Source organism: Heloderma suspectum, chromosome 5 (assembly GCF_057233095.1).
Source record: "Heloderma suspectum isolate Gila_16-S chromosome 5, 16-S_ref, whole genome shotgun sequence".
In the NCBI taxonomy this organism is placed as follows: Eukaryota; Metazoa; Chordata; class Lepidosauria; order Squamata; family Helodermatidae; genus Heloderma; species Heloderma suspectum.
The window spans coordinates 201,210,622-201,230,199 of NC_139462.1; the positions used below are offsets into that span (position 1 = coordinate 201,210,622).

General features: G+C 42.3%; 1 protein-coding gene across 12 annotated transcripts in view; it reads left to right on the plus strand.

Annotated features, from left to right (window-relative positions):
* The window catches only part of MLLT10 (MLLT10 histone lysine methyltransferase DOT1L cofactor), a 173,438-nt gene that overhangs the window by 120,828 nt on the left and 33,032 nt on the right, over positions 1–19,578 (plus strand). For all 12 annotated transcript variants that reach the window (XR_014792417.1, XM_084859032.1, XM_084859028.1 and 9 more), the window contains one exon: positions 12,521–12,699. Coding sequence is in view for 11 of the 12 variants with exons in the window: in XM_084859032.1 (XP_084715158.1) it covers positions 12,521–12,699 (179 nt within the window). In the remaining variant the exon portion in view is untranslated. The remainder of the gene's footprint in view (positions 1–12,520; positions 12,700–19,578) is intronic.

Sequence of the window (19,578 nt, forward strand, 5' to 3'; positions counted from 1 at the left end):
TCTAGCCATCTCATCCTCTGCCGTCCCCTTCTCCTTTTGCCTTCAGTCTTTCCCAGCATCAGGGTCTTTTCCAGGGAGTTTTCTCTTCGCATTAGGTGGCCAAAATATTGGAGCTTCAGCTTCATTATCTGTCCTTCCAATGAGCACTCAGGGTTGATTTCCTTTAGGATGGACTGATTTGACCTCCTTGCAGTCCAGGGGACTCGTAAGAGTCTTCTCCAGCACCACAGTTCGAAAGCATCAATTCTTCGGCGCTCAGCCTTCCTTATAGTCCAGCTCTCACAGCCATACATTACTACTGGGAAAACCATAGCTTTGATTAGACGGACCTTTGTCGGCAAGGTGATGTCTCTGCTTCTTACTATGCTGTCTAGGTTGGCCATAGCTTTCCTCCCAAGGAGCAAGCGTCTTTTAATTTCAGGGCTACAGTCACCGTCTGCGGTGATCTTGGAACCCAAGAAAGTAAAATCTGTCACTGCTTCCATTTCTTCCCCTTCTATATGCCAGGAAGTGATGGGGCCAGATGCCATGATCTTCGTTTTTTTTAATGTTGAGTTTCAAACCAGCTTTTGCACTCTCCTCTTTCACCCTCAACAAGAGGCTCTTGAGATCCTCTTCGCTTTCTGCCATTAGGGTGGTGTCGTCTGCATATCGGAGGTTGTTGATTATTCTCCCAGCAATCTTAATTCCGACCTCTGATTCATCCAACCCGGCATTTCTCATGATGTACTCTGCATATAAGTTAAATAAGCAGGGTGACAATATGCAGCCTTGTCGTACTCCTTTCCCAATTTTGAACCAATCGGTTGTTCCATGTCTGGTTCCTACTGTTGCTTCTTGACCCTCGTACAGGTTTCTCAGGAGACAGGTAAGGTGATCTGGTACTCCCATCACTTTAAGAATTTGCCACAGTTTGTTGTGATCCACACAATCAAAGGCTTTAGCGTAGTCAATGAAGCAGAAATAGACGTTTTTCTGGAATTCTCTTGCTTTCTCCATGATGCAGCGAATGTTGGCAATTTGATCTCTAGTTCCTCTGCCTCTTCGAAACCCAGCTTGTACTTCCGGTAGTTCTCGGTTCACATACTGCTGAAGCCTAGCTTGTAGGGTTTTGAGCATCACCTTGCTGGCATGTGAAATGAGCGCAATGGTGCGGTAGTTTGAACACTCTTTGGCGTTGCCCTTCTTTGGAATTGGAATGTAAACTGACCTTTTCCAGTCTTGTGGCCACTGTTGAGTGTTCCAGATTTGTTGGCATATTGAATGCAGCACTTTAACAGCATCATCTTTTAGGATTTTAAATAGCTCGGCTGGAATACTGTAATCTCCGCTAGCTTTGTTGTTACTAATGCTTCCTAAGGCCCACTTGACTTCACTCTCGAGGATGTCCGGCTCAAGTTCAGTGACCGCACTCTCATGGCTATCAGGGACATTCAGATCTTTCCTGTATAGTTCTTCTGTGTATTCTTGCCACCTCTTCTTAATCTCATCTGCTTCTGTTAGGTCCCTGCCTTCTTTGTCCTTTATCATGCCCGTCTTTGCACAAAACGTTCCCTTGAGATCTCCAATTTTCTTGAAGAGATCTCTAGTCTTTCCCATTCTGTTGTTTTCCTCGATTTCTTTGCATTGTTCTTTAAGAAGGCCTTCTTGTCTCTCCTTGCTATTCTCTGGAACTCTGCATTCAGTTGGGTATATCTTCCCCTTTCTCCCTTGCTTTTTGCTTCCCTTCTTTCGTGAGCTACTTGTAAAGCCTCATCAGACAGCCACTTGGCTTTCTTGCACTTCTTTTTCTTTGGGATGGATTTCGTTGCTGCCTCCTGAACAATGTTACGGACCTCCGTCCATAGTTCCTCAGGCACTCTGTCTATCAGGTCTAATCCCTGAAATCTATTCCTCACCTCCACTGTATATTCATCAGGGATATGATTTAGGTCATACCTGAACGGTTTAGTGGTTTTCCCGACGTTCTTCAATTTAAGCCGAAATTTTGCAACAAGAAGCAGCTCATGATCTGAGCCACAGTCAGCTCCAGGTCTTGTTTTTACTGACTGTATGGAGCTTCTCCATCTTTGGCTGCAAAGGACATAATCAATCTGATTTCGATATTGACCATCTGGTGACGTCCATGTGTAGAGTCGCCTCTTGTGCTGTTGGAAAAGAGTGTTTGCTATGATCAGCATGTTCTCTTGGCAAAACTCTATTAGCTTTTGTCCTGCTTCATTTTGTACACCAAGACCATGCCTGCCTGTTATCCCGGTGATTTCTTGACTTCCTACTTTAGCATTCCAATCCCCTATGATGAAGAGGACATCTTTTTTTGGTGTTAGTTCTAGAAGGTGTTGGAGGTCTTCATAGAACCGATCAACCTCAGCTTCTTCGGCCTCAGTGGTTGGGGCATAGACTTGAATTACTGTGATGTTGAATGGTTTGCCTTGGATTCGTACTGAGATCATTCTATCATTTTTAAGATTGTACCCCAGTACTGCTTTTCCCACCCTTTTGTTGACTATGAGTGCTACTCCATTTCTTCTAAGGGATTCTTGCCCACAATAGTAGATATGATGGTCACCTGAATTAAATTCGCCCATGCCTGTCCATTTTAGTTCGCTGATTCCCAAGATGTCGATGATCAATCTTGCCATCTCATGTTTGACCACCTCCAGCTTACCTTGATTCATTGATCTGACATTCCAGGTTCCTAAACAATATTGTTCTTTACAGCATCGGATTTTCTTTTCACCACCAGACACATCCACAGCTGAGTGTCCTTTCGGGTTTGGCCCAGCCGCTTCACTCTTTCTGGCGCTACTTGGAAATACCCTCTGCTCTTCCCCAGTAGCATATTGGACACCTTCCGACCTGGGGGGCTCATCTTCCGGCGTCATCTCTTTTAGCCTTGTGATATGTTCCATGGGGTTTTCTTGGCAAGAATACTGGAGTGGGTTGCCATTTCCTTCTCCAGTGACCACATTTTGTCAGAACTCTCTGCCATGACCTGTCTGTCTTGGGTGGCCCTGCACGGCATAGCTTATGGCTTCACTGAGTTACGCAATCCCCTTCGCCACAACAAGGCAGTGATCCTGAACCTGAAGGGTTAATATGAGTAAGGTGGGAGGGAATGAGAGCCCTCTTCTTCCTTTTCCTTGTCTCTTCCCTCTACTTTCCTCTCTTCTTTCTTCTTCCTCCTGCAAGTGATGCTGACCTCAGCCAAAAGACCTCTATAACAAAAGAGAGGTAGTGCTGATCCTTGTAGACATCCCTGCAGTGAATGCCCCCTCCCACATCCTTGATTAATTCTGCCACTGAAAGCTAGCCCAAACAAGAAGGGTGCTTATTCTCAGACAAATCTTTAAAGAGATTATTCCATTGTTACTGCCTCTGAGACCACTTTGATATTTGACCATTCACGACAATCACTTCCCTTTTCCCAGATTGCTGCCAAGCATATATTCCCCCTATATTTGTTTCTCCCTGACCTCTTTGCGTATTTATCAGCAGTCATTTTTTCATCAGTAATCTTTTATGCTGCTATGCCCCCCCAATGTCAGTAGTGGTGATCATGTGGTTACATAACTGCTGCAAAACTGGCAAAAGGGATGAGGTATTTGAGTAACTTTGTGTGATGTGAGATTCAGTCTATAGCTAGGCAATGTTTTGATTTAGCAGCAAAGAATGCACAGCAGCTGCATTCAGTGCTGGGAGATGTAATCACGCAAATAATTGTGAAAAGGAGGAATTTGTTATGATGGTGGATGTCACAAAGGCACTGAAGCATGTGTACGCACTCAGCCTGCCATGATTTAAAGTACATGATGACATACGTTTTCCATCTATGTATACAGATGCAAAAAGCTTTTAATAAACCAATTAAGAATGAGTGAAGATTGCAGGAAGCAAAATCTGGTACATCATATTAAAGGTGAAACCTTCATTTTAAGGCTTTAGGTTATCAATAAAATGTGCGTATTAATGAATGGAAAGTCAGCTGTATCTTGTATGAAAAACAAATCATGACATATATACATTGCCCAAAGATATTTTCTAATACTGTTGTTTCATTCGCGGAGGGCAGAATCCAACCCAGTTGCATTGGCAAGAGGCTCCCAGTGCTTGTGCAACAGCAATTTAGTGCTTCCAGGGCAACCTGAAACGAGCAGAAATGCTCATTTCTGGAGGGAGGGAGGCAGGTCGGCAGAGCTCACATAAGGATGCTCTGCCAACCTGCCTGCTTACAGAAATGAGTGTTTCTGCTCATTTGGGGGCTTTCTTTAGGAAGTGCTAAATCTCCATTGCATAAGCGGTGGATCCCGCTTGTGCAACAGAATTGGCAGGACCCACCTCTTGCAGAAGGGAATCGGCTGCATGGAAAAGAATAGGCGGGGGCATAATCACCCCATTGGATTCTGCCCAATGTAAGCAACATGATTGAATGCATTTAGGAAGCCTATAAACTAAAATATGATAAGGATAAAAATAAACTGCTTTCACAAGTTCAGCTAGTATAGGTGATGAGTGCAATAGCAGCAGAGAGATATGTTTTTGTTCATTGAAACCCACATTCTATACATACATTCTTTTGTGTGCATATTAAAACACAATTTTAACATGGAGCTCTTTTTTTCCTAACTCAAAAGCTATCTTGCAGTATATGAATACTGTACATGGTGGTAAGATATATTAGAATATTCTCCACACGTTCATTTATCACAAAAGGTAGTCTTTTGTGCAAAATTCTGATTGAAGGTCTGCGTGTTCTATTGACTGGATGAAATTCAAGGTTGTAGTGAGTCAATTGTTCAGTATCTCAGTGAAAACTTTGTAGATACCTGCAGGAGGTTGATAGGTCAATAGTTCCTCAGGTTCCTTTTATTATAGTTTTTGTGTGTAGCAAAGGGATAATAGTGTTATTCTACTACTAAGGTTCTTTTCTCTTTATTTTTGTGACTGGCATTCCTAGGCTCCATTCATAGCTGTGTCTACCTCAGGCTGCCTTCCACTTTTGACCATGTATTATTTCTAAACTATGTTAAAAGGTATTTAGTGTTATCCATTGTTCCTTGGTTCATGATGCAGTCAAAGGTAACACCCCAGTGGTATTCAGAGAGTATAGAGTCAACTATTTTAATTTATTAGGCACTAGTTGTTGTATCTCTAGAATGTTCTGTATAGTGGAACTGTTCTTTTGTTTATGTATGCATGGCTGGTGGGAAAAAAGTGACAACTGGTTATTATTTTTTATAAGGTCCTGAAACATTGTCCAGCTGGAGGTTGATACAAACACAATACCCTATCAAAAATAAGCCCTTTAAGAGAGCAATCCTAGACAGCATCTGGGGGAGGTAGGATTTTTCGGTTTCCTGGCTCTAATCTCATAGACAGCGCTATGAGCTCAGAGCTGAGAAACCGCACTCCCCTCCCCCTTGTAGCCATGCAGACAGAACCACAGCAGCTGCCCCTCCGTGCCTCTATGTGGTCATAACACAGAGGATGGAGAGGGCAAAAGAGGGGCAGGGAGGGGAGGAGACTGCAGAAGCTGTTTTACATAGCTTCTTATGCGGTCTCCAGCCCCATTCCCACACCCTCCCCAAAGCTATGCTTAGACACCTGAAATCGGCATCTGGGATCATTGTGCAGGGTTTTGATGGTGGATTAGGTGCCTCCCAACTAGGAGAGGCTGTGTGTGACGTTTAGTCCTGATCCTGCAAACCCCCAAGGTTTTATAACCACATAACCCTTTTTGCTGCACTTGGGATTTTCGCTGCTTGATGAGTGATTGCGTCAGGTTTGATGGTGGATTGGGTTCCTCCTGACAGGGGGGTGGGGGGAGGCTGTGTATGAAGATTTATCTGGATTCTGCAAACTTCCAGCACTTTAGAAGTGAAACAGCACCACTGCTTGGGCGGGAGGACTGCAGCAGGGCACCGGGCGGGGGAAGTCAAATTACACACAGTAACTTAATAAGCTACTCACAATAGCTTATTAGCCCAGTCGTGTGGTGGGGCATCGTGGACTATTTAAAAAATAAGCTACTGTGAGTAGCTTATTAAGCCACCATGAGTTGTCGTGACATCTGAACGCAGCCAATGACCTGTTCTGCACAGTCACTGCAGCTCACTGTGATTTATTTAGCCACAGTGAGCTGCAGTGCCCACAGGTACCACATTGCTATTCAAGCCCTGAACCTGGCTTGCTTTGGGGGGAAATAAACCTCCAATAATTCATGGCCTCTTGTACGGTTATTGGAGGGTTGTTTCCCGTTCAACAAGCCAGGTCTCCCAGGTTCAGTTGACACAGTAAATCATGGCAATGCCCCACTGGGGGTTGAATATTCAAAATGGTGACCAGCATGTGCTGCAACCCACCATGGCTTAAATAAGCCATGCTGGGCTGTGGTGATCATGTGGACTGGCCCAGTAAAGAAGAAACAGAGTAGAGCAAGAGTTAGAGGATAGCTTCATGGGAAAGGGAGTGAGGCAAAGAGGTGGAAAAGAACACTAGAGATTACTGTAGATTGGGCTAGTGGAGCAGGGTGGTTAGAGTACAACAAAAGTGGATGGCTTGAAGGGAAGTAGTTGTAGTCCATTTCATAATGGAATATACATCTCCACCTTTCAAGCAATGGAAGTAAAGTGACCTCTAACTGGAGAAAGGTATGAAGGGAATATGACTGAATATCTTTTAAATCGGGGTGGGCAGAAGTTAGATCTCCAGATGTTTTGGACTTCAACTTCCAGATGCCCTGGAAGTTACCAACATGGTCAGGAATGCTGGGTGTTGAAAAGATCTACATTCTGCCCACCCCTGTTTTAAGTGGCGTGTAACTTGAAGAGTTATGGAGGGGACAAATGACTAAGTAGAAAATTGTGATGAGCGGTTCACTGAAGTTCAGACACTTAAGTTCAGCCTTCCGGAAAAGCACTTGCCAAGGATGCCATGGTGACTGTCTTTCCCTGCTCTGGCAAATGCCTTTCGAACTCTCTGATTCAAGTGAATGAACTGCTAACATGAAGCTCAGCCAGGCTTTAAAGCTTGTTTGGGTGATTAGCAAAAATACTGAAGTGTGGAGATAACAGTCACAGATGGGCTGGAGGCCAGGCACTGAATCAGGCAGACAAGGATTATTGGGCCAGAGGCAGGAACAAAGGCAGAAGATCAAGTTCTAAGGCAACAATAGAGTTGAAGGGGCCAGAAGCAGATACAAGGTCAGTCAGTGGCTGGCAAGAGTCACAATCCTAGGCAGCAGTCAGGAAAAGAAAGCAGAAAAGTAGGTAGAGGCCTTCCGCTCAAGACTGATAAGCTGCCTTGGCTACACAGGTTTTATAGTGCCTACTGTGTCCAAACTGGTGTAGAGAGTAAACTAAGACTATTTATGCTCAGAGATCAGGTGACTATCTTCAGGCTGGAACTGCAGCCTAGAGGGCACCCGCCCTAAAGCCTAATATGCCGGACTGGCTGGAGGTCCTTCTTCAAGGCCCTCCCTTGGCACCTTACAGAGATATTAAATGCCAAATATAAATAATGAAAAAATAGGAGTGAAAAAAGAATCACACCATTCAAAGTTGTATATCCCCCCCGCCCTCATTTCTTTTGCGTTCATAGCTCAGACTGGCAGTTTAGAAGAACAGAGCATTTTGAAGTGGTAACAATTTTTTGCAAGATCTTTTAGTTCGCAGTTAGAAATATAAATGTTGCATTTTAGTAGTTTTCTCCAACCTGGTTCCCTCCAGATGTTTTGGACTACAACTCCTAGCATTCCTTACCATTGGTCATGCTGACTTGGGTCGATGGGAGATGAAGTTGAAAACATCTGTAGGGCACCAGATTGCAGAAGTCTGCATTATAGTTTGTAAGAGAGCCTTTGGTAAGCCAGTGTTCTGAGTTTTTACAGTTTGATCCTATGCATGCGATTGAATTTGTAGAACAGTTGAAAGTTAGGAAGTGTTCTACAAAACTTTGCAGTGTGGAATGCTCCAGGCCAGCCATACCTTCTTTCAAGATCCTCCCCATCCCCATTCCATCAGCATCCAAACAGTCAGCATTTCATGCCCACTGAGCATGCTATCCTCATTGGGCTGTTCTGGGTTCCTCTCTTCCTGAGGTTTTTCCCCCTTAATATTTTTTTTTGTACTTCTGCAAACTGTGAGGTTCCTGCAAGCCTGATGATACCTCCCTCGCATACATAGATAGTGCCATTTTGTCTACATGAGGATCCACACTCAGAGAATGAGCTTACTATCAAGCAGAAGACAGGCTGGATATGCCTGATCTCGTCTGATCTTGGAAGCTAAGCAGGGTCAGCCCTGGTTAGTACTTGGATGGGAGACCACCTGGGAATCAGGCTTCCTGCATTGAGCAGGGGATTGGACTCGATGGTCTTGTAGGCCCCTTCCAACCCTATGATTCTATGATCTATAGGATAATTGGAATACAGCAGACCTTTCTTCCCTTTCCTTTTTTAACAAGAGAGCTTTAGGGCGCAGTCCTGTCGCAGTGATCAGAAGCCCCAAAGCTTTAGGGCGCAGTGATCAGAAGCCCCAGAAGTTGGAGGTGTCCAATCATCCAATGCAGGGCAGGAGGAGTGGCAAAGGAGCTCCCGTCCTTCTGCCCTGCAGATTTTGCTAGATGGGTGTTTTAGCCCATCTAGTGAGGGTGTTTTGGAGGGGGAGGGAAGGAGGCTGGAAGAGGCTCAGGATAACTCATATCCTGGCCTCTCCAGTCTCCTCCCCTCCCCACCCACGAGAACGTTCCCTTTTCCCACTCTCTTGAGTTTACCACCTTGGAGAGGCAGCCAGCACAGTTCTCTCAGCACTGGCTGTGGGAGTGGGGAGGGCAGATCTCCAGCTCCTCCTGGGGTCAGAGTGCTGTCTCCGACCTCGGAAGGATTTTACACGCAATCCTGTGGTCTCTGGGATACTCTCCCAGGGACCACAGGATTGCTCTCTTACTCAGGTTCTAAATAAAACTTTTGGGGCCATTCTGTGAGCCCTAAATGAACGACCCTACATGCCAAAAATCTGGTTTCATCATGAATCCTGCATAAGAAAGTAGTATCAGCTTTTCCAAAGCCTGTGACAGAATTTCTGTGATATAGCCTGAAAAACCACTGAGAAGAAGTAGAAGTAGACTCTAGTCTATGAAAACTCATTACACAAAAAAGCTATTATTCTTTAAGCTTACCACACTGTACTTCTTAAAAGACTTGTAATTCTTTCTTCACATTTCAATAAAACATCTTACGTAGTTTATTAAAATAGGCATCTTACTGGCCAAAGTCCATACTTCCCCCCACATTGTGGTTTTTGTAACAGAAAATTTAAGTGTTGTATAATAGCAATGCTTATAATATTATGTGGAGGTGGGAAGAAAGATTAGCCTTAAGGACAGTAAAAAGCAATTAAATGAATCACAGATTAAACAGTTTAGGGGTCAGTCCTTTAGACAGAAAAAAGTCATAGAATCATAGAATAGTAGGGTTGGAAGCAGCCTATAAGACCATCAAGTCGAACCACTTCAGCTCAGCACCAAACCTGAGTCAAGGTTTGGAAAAATGAGTCTTTATGCTTCCTGCTGACTACCATGGGAAATTAGAAAAAAACCTGTAACTTTTTACTCTTGGTCAGAACTGGATAATAATTTCAGGCATAGTACAGAATCATAGAATCACAGAATAGTAAGGTTGGAAGGGGCCTATATGACCATCATCCCCTGCTCAGTGCAGGAATCCAAGTCAAAGCATCCCTGGCTGTCCAGCTTCATCTTGAATACGTTCAGTGTGGGAGAGCCTACTTCCTCCCTAGGTAATTGGTTCCATTGTTCTACTGCTCTAACAGTCAGGAAGTTTCTCCTGATGTTCAGCCAGAATCTGGCTTCCTGTCACTTGAGCCCATGATTCCGTGTCCTGCACTCTGGGATGATCGAGAAGAGATCCTGGCCTTCTTTCTATGACAATGTTTCAAGTACTTGAAGAGCACTATCATATCTCCGCTCAGTCTTCTCTTCTCAAGGCTAATCATGCCCAGTTCTTTCAGTCTCTTCTGATAGGGCTTTCTTTCCAGTCCCCTGATCATCTTTGTTGCCCTCCTCTCAACCCTCTCCCGTTTGTCTGATCCTTCTTAAAGTGTGGTGCCCAGAACTGGACACAGTACTGCAGATGAGGCCTAACCAGTGCTGAGTAGAGGGGAACTAGTACTTCCCAGGATTTGGAAGCTATGCTTCTATTAATGCAGCCCAAAAGAGCATTTGCCCTTTTTTCAGCCACAACACATGGTTGGCTCAAATTCAGCTTGTAATCTTCAACAATTCCAAGATCCTTCTCACTTATAGTGTTGTTGAGCCAAGTATCGCCCATCTTGTAACTGTGCATTTGGTTTGTTTTTCCTAGGTGCAAAACTTGGCATTTATCCCTATTAAATTTCATTCTGTTGTTTTCAGCCCAGCGCTCCAACCTATCAAGATGACTTTGAATTTTGTTTCTGTCTTCCAGGGTATTAGCAATCCCACCCAAATCCAGAACTTTCAGCATTCCCCAGGACTTTTTGCTGTCTAAACATGCATAGATCTGCCTCCTTAAACATCATTTCATGTGTTCATCAACATAAACCCTGAATTGTTAATTAATTTCAACTATGTTCATTTCAACTAAAGTGATATCTGTTTTGAAAATGCATGTAGTACTGATGCAGTAACTGGCTGTTAGGGGAAAATGGTTGGCTCTCATGGCCAGCCAGAATTTGAGGTCCCCTGACTAAGTGGTATGGAAATATATTGCATAACAATGTTTACTTGTTACCATTTCTCCTATTTACAGGATTCAGTTCTTTGGCATTGGTTAGTTACCCAGCTTTTGTATGAACTCTTAAGAAATATCATCCCCCAAAGTGGAAAATTATAATAATTACTTTTATTAAAAGCCTAGATATTTAACACAACACGAGTATTTTGACATCTTTGCTTGAAATTGGAAAAACCACATACCAACATCAGCTTTAGCCTCAGGCATGCTATATTTGGCTCTTATTGCATTATTTAACTGGTTAACTGGCAATTAGTCATGCTGTGATACTATGAGTATCATCTTAATATTTAGCTCTACTCAAGTCACTGCTCCTCCACTACTCCTTGAGTTCTCACTAGTCCTTCAGTGACTTTTCCACTTGTAATTTGTCCATCCTTCAGTCCACCTTATTGCTTGATAAAGTGAAGCCTTCCCCAACCTGATGCCCTCCAGATGTTTATGACTACATCTCCCAACATTCCTGACTGCTGGCCATGCTGCCTGTGACTGATGGGAGTTGTAGTCTAAAACATCTGGAGGACACCAAGTTGGGAAAGGCTGATACAGTGGGTATAGAACCTGCCATCTGCACAGGTAACTGTTCTTGTCCACAGCAAGAATGAAGAACTGGAAGCCCATGTACCTTAATGGGCTTCTACTCTCCTTCTGCATGGTTCACCCCACCCCCACTCATCTAGCTTTCAACCTGGCCTGCACCTTTTCAGGCTAGAACAGTGCTGGCCTTTAAGCTGGCCAATACCTTTTCCCAAGAACAATCCAGAGACCTCTCCAGTGGCTTCTCATTTTGTGTTGGATACTTGATAGCCAGGTAAAAAATGGCAACTTCCATGCTGTCTTACATCTGGCCAGGTTTGCTCCCCAAGCAAGATGCTGCCTAGGACAAAACTAACCTATAAGGAGCCACTTCTGATCTATTTCCCCATAACAGGACAGTTCAGATCTCCCCCCCGCCCCCAATCATATTTAGCACTGGGAGGGCCACCCACCAGCTCGATGCTTACACTGCCTTTGGCCTGGTCGTTGCTATTCCTCAAGCAAAAGATTATGGAGAGAAAGGTGCTGGACAGCAGCATTCTGACCCTGCAGGGACTTGTTCCAATGCAAAATGACAGGATGCCCCAGAGGCTTCTGCGATGCACTGTGTGTTGGGAAAGTGCTTTAACAGGTTTCTTCGCCTAGGAGGCTAGATTTTCCTTTGGTGAGGTGCATAAGGGCACTGGTGTCATGGTCAGGAGGGGGATTGCCCTCCAAACAGCTTAGCTATCCATTTGTTAGACTTTGCTCAACATTTTCAGAATGGGCAGTGGAAGGGCAGAAATACTTCAGATGGTCACCAACCCTTTCTTCAAGGTGACTCTCCCCTCTAAAATGTATTTTAAAAGCTATTAACTTTTTAAAAACATTGCTACGTTTTATTATAGGGGGACTTAAAGCTAATCTGTGTGGGGTATAATTGTTAGTCAGGTTAACGATGTATGACTGATTAAGTATTCTTTAACCTTTGTAAGTCTTCAGGCCAAAACAAACCCCACCAAAACACACACACACAAACATAAAAACTGTTTAAGGCTCTTATGCCTCTTTTATATGCCTTTAATGAGTTGCTTAAAGTGATTATTTTATGTAAAGTGCAATAGAAGATCTTACTTGGATCCAGCTTTTGTAGTAACTAAATTAGTTAATGAATCTAGAAAGACACTTGTGTGTGTGTGTGCTTTTTTTCAGGCATTTATAGCAGTAATGAAGTAGCAGTGTCATTTCCAAACGTTGTGTCTGGCTCAGGATCTAGCACTCCTGTTTCCAGTTCACATTTACCTCAGCAATCTTCTGGTCATGTGCAGCAAGTGGGAACTTTGTCTCCATCTTCTACACCTTCTGTAACCACGGCTGTTGCTACAACTCAGGTAGGTTGTTACAGCTATTGGTGCTGGCAAATATTGGTGTGGTAAATGGACCATGTTGGCTGTTTGTATTTATTATTTCAGTTAACTAGATACAAATGTTAAACTGTGTGAGATGGTAAATCTTTTAGTATTTTATATAGAAAGCTGGGATTAAAAAACCCTTTAAATGTCTAAGGGTGAAATCCTATTCATGTTTTGATGGAAAAAAGTCCCACAACTCCCATAATCCCCACCCAGCCATGCCAGGTAGAGAATGTAGGGAGTTGTAGGACTTTTTTTCTGCCTAAACATGCATAGGTCTATGTCTTATACCTCTCTCATATTTGAGACTTCCCATTTATTTCTAATTATTTTAGTTTCTGCACATAGTTTTCACTGTCCGTGTACCATGAATTTATATATTGGCATAATGACATGTTCTCGATTATTTGCTACCCCATTAATACCTGTGCTGATATTTGCCTTCTGAGCTGCTGCTTTCAGTGAGTGCTTTAGGGAACAATCCTATGGCCACTAGTCAGCGGCTAGATTGCCACAGGATACATCAGTTTCTGGAAACCAACCTTGGAGCCCACACTCCGAGGTCGGTTTCCAGAGAACCGAGCTTCCCCTGCTCCCATACTGCCTCGCAGGCAGCTTGGAACAGCCCCGCGCTCCACGCTCAGAACAGAAGCACAGTGTGGCGAAAACAGGGCGTTCCGGGGGGGGGGTGTTCTGGGGTGGGGAAGGCAGAAGTGCTGGTACGACACATCCAACATGTCATCCGGCAGCCACTTCCCCCACCCTGCCTTCCTACGGCTAGACAGGCGACATCAGCTGTCTAGCTGAAAATGCAGGGCAGCTGAAGGGTGTCCTGAGGGGATCTTCCTCTCCGTGCTTCTCCTGTCCTGCATTGGATAGGTGGTCGCCTCCGAGTTCAAAGGCGGCCGCCTATCCTGGTAGGATTGCTCCCTTACATGATTTCAATTGACTAGTAGTCACTAATTTAGAATCCCACATTGGGTTCTGACTAACCAAGCGTATGCAATATTGATGTATATCAGTTCTTGATTGATATGCATAATCTATTTTTATTTCTTGACTGCACTGTTTTACCTTCTATTTTGTAAGTAAATCTGAAAGCCAGCGTAGCTGCTGTGACTTCTTAGTCTGATCACTTACGTTATGATAGAATCATAGCAAGTAATTGCTGTAATATAGCAGTATTCATTAGTCATACAAGCCAGCCATGGCAATATAAAGGAAAACTATATATAATGAGCAGATGACTTGATACAGACCTACAAAATCAGGTATTGCCTTCTCTCATATGATCCTGCTTAAGATCTTAATTTGGTTTCTGAGACCCTTGTTGTTCCCCCACCAGCCAAGGTGCAGCTGGAGAGGACGAGAGGGCCCTTGAGAGGCTTCTTCGCCTACTTTTAAGCAGTTTCTTAAGATACTGTTCTATTTTGATGGGTGTGTTACAATACAAACACATCACTAGTTGATGTGTTTGTATTGGTTGTTCCTGGCATGTTTCATTGTGAATTCTCGCTGTTTTAAGAATGGTGTTTTAGCTTGTTTTGGTGATATTGTTTTAATCCTGTATACTGGCTTGAGAATGCCTTTGGCATGAAAAGGGGTGATATCATTGTGGGTTAACGCACTTTCTCCCTACCCCAGTTTCTCTTCCTGATTTGAACCAACTATAGTTTGCCTCCAAACCAGAAATGGAAACCCACTTCAAACCATTGTGTTCAATTTCTGGTGTGGAAACAAATTATGGGTTGTACAAACAATAGTTTTCCTATTCATACATCATGGCAGAGTATGGTTTTACCAAACCAGGATGTGATGAATGGAATCTGATCCCACAAAGGAAGGAGAAAGGGAGTAGCAAGCTTGCAAACAGTGGCTTGGTCGTTGTACTTGAACAGAGCGTTAGAAAACTATTTTCTTATGTTGTGCAATAAAGTAGTTATATGTATTAGGGTTTGAAATACATACCTTAAGAGAAATCTATTCTTGATTATAAACTTTTCCTTTCGGAGGTTGGAGTTTATCCTCTGCATAATATATACTATATATAACATAACTGCTCAGAAAGGTAGAAATCATCATTGAAAACTTCTGTATATAACCACAGCTAAAAGTGAAAACCCAGCTAATAGCCAAAAGCTGTTTATTTTATCATTTTGTTGTGCATTTTGCCAGCTGCGTGAGAAAAGGAGCAAAATGTTTGTGAGCTGAATGACAAGAGGAAAAAATACTTACAAAAAATCTTGCACTGTTTTTTTCTATTGATAGCAGCAATTAATTTAGAGCAGCCTTCCCCAACCTGGTGTCCTCCAGACACTTTGGACTTCAGGTGCTATCAGCCCCAGCCAACATGGCTAATGGCCAGGAATCTTGGGAGTTTTAGCCCAAAACATCTGGAGGCACCAGATTGGGGGAAGCTGATTTAGAGCATGTTTGATTAGAATAGATACTTTAGTTGAAGCCTTCTTACCTGTTGTTATTTCACCTGTAGAGTCTGGCTCTCAAAGTTAAGATACTTGTTGATTTTGTTAAAGGGGAAGTATCTTTACCACATTAACCATTGTAGTGCTCACTTGAGTGAAAAGCGTATGTTCTGTCACAATAGCTGTTCTAGCTGCAGTATTTATGTCTAAAGTAGCCCCCAAATGCAGTCTTTTAAAAAAAATTAGACATAAAAAATTCTACTAAAACAGCTGTCATGATAAGAAGGCTTTTACCCACATTCAACACTAAGGGAGCAATCCTATGCATGTTTAGATAGAAAAAGTCCTAGAACTCCCAGCACACCCCCCGTGGGCCAGTATGCTCCCTGAAAGGGTTAATCTAGTAAGGACACTTCTCAATGAAATGCTGATTCTATAAGTGCCTTCCTTCATTAGTTTCAAGCTTTACAGGTGAAATAAATACAGATAAATAAGAACCTTTCCTCTAAGTTTGGTAACTGCTATAGCCACTGACATAAAGCAGTACAAGGTTTTTGGTCTGTATTTTCTTTGTTTAGGTTGTAGTTTCATTTCTACCCTTCTCTACAAAATGTGGTGATAAAATATTGTGCTTTTTTTGTTATTAGCTCAGTTTTCACTTAGAACTGTGGTTATTTGCTAAGTTTTCAATCACATGGTTTCTGCCATTGTAAGCAGTTATATGTACCCTTTACAATTGTGGCATAGATCTGTTTTTTTAATGGCAGTTCAATGTATATAATGTAATATACGTAACTGAAGTGCTAAGAAACAGTTAAGTTTGTCCTTTACAAAGGCAGTTATTGTTTTTTAACCTCATCACTCCAAAAAAAGTAGATGATAATAGATGAGTTAGAATTACTCTTATTTTGTTATTTTAATGTTCTTGAGATAGTGGCTGCCAAACAGTTTATAGACTTCTTTTTGGCAAGTTGTTTATGCAACACTAAAAGTGCAGTCCTATGCATGTCTACTCAGAAGTAAGTGCTATTGAGTTTAATGGAGTTTACTCCCAAGTAAGTGTGGGTTGTAGCCTAAGTCATGTATTTTCTTTAAATCTTATGTTTATTGCTTCAGTTTGGCATTCAGTCTATCTTTCTCTGGTTATTGTTATAACACTTTTTCATAGAGTCCTAGAGGAAGGATGTGTGTGGATAATGCATCTTCTATTTTGGTAGGAAGGGTACCAGTTTGTGGCATACTGGCAACACCCCTTCTTTTTACACTTTAGTGCTACCCTGTGTTTGCTCTGAATTTGTCAGGCCATTAGTTAATGTTGCCTTGGGGTTGTTTTTTTTAGATAAAGGAGACTTCTGTTGACTAAAAATGTCTTGATACTGTTTATTGACTGTGATATGACCTGCATATTTTATTATCTCCATATTTAACCCATGTCCTCCACACTTTTGATCACATTTGTATATGGTTTTTGTAGGAGCTCTTCCCTGATTCTTCGAGAGGTAGGGTGAGGTTTAAAGAAATCTTGTAAGTTAATGGAGGTTACTAGCCCATCTGCCCACACGTACCTATATTAGTAATAGGATCACATTGATAGTCTGATTTGGAGGGAAAAGGCCGACTTTCTTCCAGTTTAGAAAAGTGTTAAAGTCTGCTCACCTACTGCTAATATTTTCTGTGCATGAATGGTACTTTTCTGGCTACATAAGGACTGGCACTTGGAGAATTGAGATTGATATTAGTAGATATGATGTACTGCACAGTGGTACTTACCTGAAGCTTTTCCCTACAATTCCAGCTTGCTTTATAAATATGTGTAACAAGGTGCATGCATGTGTAGAACCCCAAATAAAGTGAACTGCCATAAGTTCAAGGTGTGTTCGTTGACTGTTTTTTTTTTTTCTTCAGTAGTGCTGAAAGGATGCCTTACTGTACCTCTTTCCACTACTGACCGATTTATATCACCATTTCTCTTTTTAATTCCAATCTGTACCTCGAATTGAACTGAGAATAATGTGAACTTCCTGCTTCCTATTTGTTTCATACATTAACCTTAATTCTATTTACATCATGGAAGACGCCGTGAATGCAGATATCTCTTCTGTCAAAAGAACAATCTCTGACTTTCTATGGGGTTCAACCCCATACTGTTCATATGAGCACTGTGGTTTTTTTTAAGGAGGAGGGAATAAATACTCCACATTCATAGTCAGAACTCCAGCCGTTGAAACAATTATAGAGCATGTAGTATGTGGGTGTTCATGTTCTTAAAATGCCCAATACAAGAAGCATGATGGATTGCAACTATTAGTTTCTTGGCTTATCATATTCATACTGCTACAAAAGGCTGGAAAAAGAAGGCATCTATCCCACCAACCAGCTGTTTATGCTGTAAAGGTGAAATCCTATATATATTTAGACAGCAAAAAAAGCCCCGCAACTCCCACCTAGCAGTGCTGGCTGGAGAATGCTGAGAGTCATGGGACTTTTTTTCTGCCTCAGCATGCATAGGATTGTGGTGACGTCCCTACCCAAAGCTTTTGACCAGGCTTCAAAGACTTGAATGGAAATTTGGGGCCTAGTAACTGATGCCCTCAGTCTTCCCAGTCATCCTGTCAATTAAATCCTTCTGTCTATTATTTTCTATGATCATTTATAGATGCTTTGAAGAGTACCAGTCTCATACAGATTCTTGTGGTACCATGCTATTTACCTCTCTCCATTATGACAAATTTCCATTTACTCAGGCTTCTTTGTCATTTAACCAGTTCCTAGTATATAAGAAGTTCTTCCCTTTTATCTCATAGCTGCCAAGCTCCAGATGTCTTTGGCAAGGTACCTTGTCAAAAACCAAATATACACTATACCTCTGTCCAAATATTTGTCAAAACCTTTAAAGGACATATTCTGGCAAAAGCTTTTAACTTTCCTTCAGCATGGCCATTTCCCTACATCCTTAACAATACTGTCCGCTAAAAAAATTGTTTGGGACATGTTTCCTGCACCATTTTATAAAGTCCATCTTCCAATGGCATTGGAATGTGTTTGTTAATAGTTGGACCTTTTTCTCATTTAATTTCCTTAAGAATACTTGAGTGAATTCTGATTACTATTTGAATAGATCTTGATCTTTTGTAGTGAAGATGAAAGAATTAGTTTCGTTTTGCCAAAATTTCAGCCTTTCTACCTTTATATCTAACAGATCTGCTGCCTTTCTAGCCAGCTTCTGATGTATTTAAATGTTTTACTTTTTATATGTAGAATGATGTGCCCTTCAGTGCTTTATAATAAATAGTGGGCTGGTTCGCACATAATGATAAGCCATGCTGAAAACAATCCATGGTGGGTTGGTTAATCACTCACTAAGCCAAGCTGCTGCTGACAATCAGGTGCTCGCCAGCTTGCCATAGTTTTTTCCCCCTTAGTCTTCCCACCTGCTCCCAACAAGTATCCTAGGGGCCTTTGCAGCACAGCTCCTCTACACTCCTGCCATGGCTTGAATATTGAAAATGGTGGCAGCGGCAAGGAAGCTCCACAGGGAAATTCACCCATGGTGGCTTCTTATGTGTGAACTGGGCCTTAGGCTTGTGCATGCTTAAAAAACCATGCCGAGGAAACCACTCTGGGTTCAGATGTCACCACAAGTCACCCTGAAACAAACAAGAGTGACAACCCAGTGTGGGTTGTTGTGTCCTGCAAACTAGGTCATTTTCTTTGTAGAAGAAAAGGACTTGCCCCAACATGCAGGCATGGGCTAACACAAGGCAGTATTTTTTGTTGTTGTTGTGGCTAGAGTATCTCTAGTACAATCAAAGGCTGTAATCCCTTACCTAGTTACCTGTGAGTAAGCCCCATCAAACTCAGGGGGACTTAATTCTCAATAGCCATGTATAAGACTGTTCTATCAAATAGGCTTCTCTTTGGGGTTGATTGCAAGTATTCGCAATACTTGTAATAATGGGCATTTCCAATACATGTATGTCATTTATTTATTTAATTTCTTAATCGCCCATCTGGCTGGTCACCCTGCCACTCTGGGCGATGTACAATAATACAACAGTTTAAAACAATAAAATTCCACATTAAACGTTGTATTTCAAAAAATACCCTAACCCACCCCATTATGTTCTTTAAATCTTAACTTTAATGTGGGGGACAATTAAAACATGCCTGTGGTATTTTTCCTGAAAGGAGTGATAGAGCAACAGTGTCATTTAGTGTTTATTGAACTTGTAATATCTGGCTTGCATGTCACGCTAAGCCATGGCAGGTTGTTATTGTAGGTTGTTGCAGAGTGGCTTAGAATGATGTCCAAACCCGGAGTGGTTTTACAAACAAGCCACCCTGAGAACCCATGGCCTGTAGTAGGGTTGTTTAGGGTGACTTGTTCTCAGTGTGGCTTTTTGTGATGTCTGAACCTGGCAGGGCAGTTTTATTG